At 42.5% G+C, this 3,229-nt stretch overlaps 1 protein-coding gene across 2 annotated transcripts in view; it reads right to left on the bottom strand.

The window, feature by feature from the left end:
- Nucleotides 1-339: 339 nt before the first annotated feature.
- The window catches only part of LOC119363301 (protein STRUBBELIG-RECEPTOR FAMILY 3-like), a 6,468-nt gene continuing 3,578 nt past the window's right edge, over nucleotides 340-3,229 (bottom strand). The window contains exons 12-19 of one of the 2 annotated variants that reach the window (XM_037628625.1): nucleotides 3,143-3,202; nucleotides 2,911-2,970; nucleotides 2,523-2,833; nucleotides 2,152-2,420; nucleotides 1,942-2,062; nucleotides 1,146-1,285; nucleotides 873-1,029; nucleotides 340-787 (exon numbers count right to left, since the gene is read on the bottom strand). In XM_037628625.1, the coding sequence (XP_037484522.1) occupies nucleotides 701-787; nucleotides 873-1,029; nucleotides 1,146-1,285; nucleotides 1,942-2,062; nucleotides 2,152-2,420; nucleotides 2,523-2,833; nucleotides 2,911-2,970; nucleotides 3,143-3,202 (1,205 nt within the window). In that variant the 3' untranslated portion in view covers nucleotides 340-700. The remainder of the gene's footprint in view (nucleotides 788-872; nucleotides 1,030-1,145; nucleotides 1,286-1,941; nucleotides 2,063-2,151; nucleotides 2,421-2,522; nucleotides 2,834-2,910; nucleotides 2,971-3,142; nucleotides 3,203-3,229) is intronic. The other variant, XM_037628626.1, reaches the window with a different exon arrangement.

The raw sequence follows: 3,229 nt of genomic DNA, 5'->3' as shown, positions 1-3,229 counted from the left end.
GGCGACGACAGCAACAGGGCAGGGTTGAGGGTGGCCAATCCGCCGCCCACTAGCGGGCCAAGGAGAGGAGTAGACGGGCGTCGCACGCGTCCGCTTCATGTCCGCACCGATTCATGTCCGCACCGACGCTATCAGGCCCAGTTGGGCCGGGAATGGGTCGGCAGCCAGACAAAAGGCGGGAGCATGTCAATTTGGGCCAGCGCATTGGGTTGACTTTTCTGTCCACGGCGACCCAAACGGACACGCGCAAACAAAATGGGTCAGCGTGTTGGAGTTGCTCTAACGGCCTATCAAGGACAAACAGCTTCTACAGGAAAATGAAATGCAGACCTCTGCACATCACCAGCCCATAAACTCACCGGTTAAATAACATGGCAAACTGGCAATCAGATAGGTACAAGTTTCACAAGCATGAATCGACCAGAGACACATTGTTGGCTAGTCTAAGGGCCTACAAGGGACAAACAGCTTCTACAGGAAAATGAAATGCAGACCTCTGCACTTCACCAGCCGATAAATTCACCAGTTGAACTGAACCATCCTACTACTGCATCACCGCCGATCAAAGACATCTTTGCAAGTAAGCAAATATCACTGGAACCATGAATCTGTCAAGAAGCTCTCCTAACGGCACGCTCATCAGGCCTACTTGAATTTTCTGTGACAGGCTTCGACATTCTTCCTCGTCTCAGGAAGCCACTTACATGGAAGCCTTTGTCGCGTCGCTGACCATACGAGTTAGGGCTTGGACAACTTCGGACATTGGTGGCCTGAATTCTGGCTCAGGCTGCGCAAGAAGTTTCAAGTCAGTCATACAGCTCGCCTTAGTGTAAACAATGATATCAGGATACAACAGATCACACATATATTACCTGAATACAGCTGCCAATGACATCAGCAAAACGCGACAAAGCCTTTTCAGAACATTGTCCTCTAATCAAAGGATCTACCATCTTTGATATGGCATCAATATCATAAAGTTGAGTAGAGGCCCATCGCACCAGATGTTGCTCAGCACGTGGACGGGAACTGCAATTCCATTTCATGGGGAAAAAATATTAAGTTCAAATTCATGGGAAGTCATCTGCAAGCAAAACAAGCATGCTTGATGAGTGTGAAAAGTAACTGGCATGGGGATTGCTTACCTGTCGTAAGGTTCACGTCCTGTTAGAAGTTCCAACATAACGACGCCAAAGCTGTAAACGTCACTTCGATCACTGAATGATCTGGATTCATGCACTTCTGGGGCTTCATAATGGAACAAGGCATGCAAACTGCCAGATAACTGACACCCAAAAGAGTACAAGATTTATGAGTGAGTAAAATAATAAAACCAAGCTCTTTTTTCTCATCTATCACAAATTCTTTGGTTGCCATGGTTGCTATATGACGAGAATGTTTGCCAATTAATACTCTTCCAAATCCTAAATTTCGCAGAGAATCCTTAGACTAGCCAGAAGAACAGCAACCAAAGGATGTAAAAGCACGAATAACACATCAGAGGCACCAAATCATGATTTACACATGCATAGCTATGTATACTCCCTCTGTCCCAAAATATAAGAATGTTTCTAACACTACACTAGTGTCAAAAACGTTCTTATATTATGGGACGGAGGGAGTATATGCCTAGACAACCTAAATTAGTGAACATATATGTAGTGCATTTAGGTTTTGCAAACAGCAAAAATGTGTAATTCTAGAACACTATATATCCAGCCCATGCCATGATTAATACCCCAAGTAATTTGAAATGTGACATGCTTCTTTTCTTCATTGGAAATCAGCAGGAGACTCTCTAGACCTTTCTCTCCATAACTAATGTCAGCCTTCTAGAGATATTGCTGTAGCATATAATGGTGATTCATAGTATCTGAAGTTCCGCGACAACCTCAAGAGTTCTGCAAAATGCAATGCTAAAATATTTTCATCATTGTTTACCTGAGACAGCGATGCAAGTCCACACTCGGAAATTTGGACTGCCAAAGTGCTATTAAGGAGAACGACAGATGGTTCAAAATTTTGATGTACAAGCGGTGGTTGACGGCCATCATGAAGATATCTGTAAATCAACATATAAATATCATTTTCAGAGTCATATTTAAAAACAAAACACGAATCAGAAAATTTACTGCAATTATTTCTGCTTACTGTAATGCCTTTGCTGCTTCCACAGCTACTTGGAGACGGGCATTCCATGACAATGCGTTGCTGGGTTCATCAACATAATGGAGTTCATCATGTAGAGTCATCTTACTACAATGCTCGTAGACAAGTAGCCGCTGCTCAAACTCCGCACAGTATCCCACTAGCGCAAGTATATTAGGATGACTTAGTTCTGAAATGTTCACAACTAGTTCTAGAAAGACATCAACTGGTACTCTTGAGTTATCAATGTCAATCTTCAAAACTTCTAAAATCTGCAAACCGAGTCAATATTGTAAGTGTAGAACTAATAATGCCATCACCAATACGCAATCTTACTATATTAACTGTCTGAATGTTTTTTTTAAAGTGTGTACCTCTCCATCAGGAAGTTCCGCCAGATATACTTTACCAAACCTACTATCTCTTATCAAATTTTCTTCACTGAAACTGTTGGTATATTGTTGAAGGGATGCAACAGAGAAGGACTTGACAGTAGTTCTAAGATCTATCTTCCCGAGTGAAGGTACTCTCCCCTTTTTAGTACGAACACTGGGACTGACAGTGACTTTTTCAGTACGCGGCGCAACAGACTGCGGAAGACGCAGTGGTTCTTCCACAAAATCATCAGATTTTCCCATATCTATAACATGCTCCTTTTGTTTCTTCGTGATCACCCCAGCAACAGCTGCCATGTCAGCATTTTGGTTAACCTTCATATACCAAAATCTGTAATGTACAGTGTTTTATTCAGTTCTCTTTTACCTCTCATCGGCGAATATAATGTAGCCTCCCTTTCCTTTGCGTTATAAGCAACATTAGGAGCTGTTACATACAACCTTCAAATGTCAGAGTCAATCTAGACGCGAGGAGCCGAGGACTGGCTAGCTACCATTCAGCCATGCCAGTGTTTTGTTTCAAGTGTTTCATACACTCAGATTTGCAAAGCAGTAAATTACAACACATATAGCCATTTACTAAAGTTGCTGCAACTCACCTTTCATTGATGCATTGACTTTCAGCTCCTCACTTGAATTAGAAACCACATTTGAAGCTGCTGCCAAATAATTCACATGTCAGTTGG

The sequence above is a fragment of the Triticum dicoccoides genome, chromosome 2B (genome assembly GCF_002162155.2).
Source record: "Triticum dicoccoides isolate Atlit2015 ecotype Zavitan chromosome 2B, WEW_v2.0, whole genome shotgun sequence".
Taxonomy (NCBI): Eukaryota; Viridiplantae; Streptophyta; class Magnoliopsida; order Poales; family Poaceae; genus Triticum; species Triticum dicoccoides.
The sequence above is the reverse complement of the archived record's forward strand: the minus strand, read 5'-3'. Positions and strand labels throughout refer to the sequence as shown.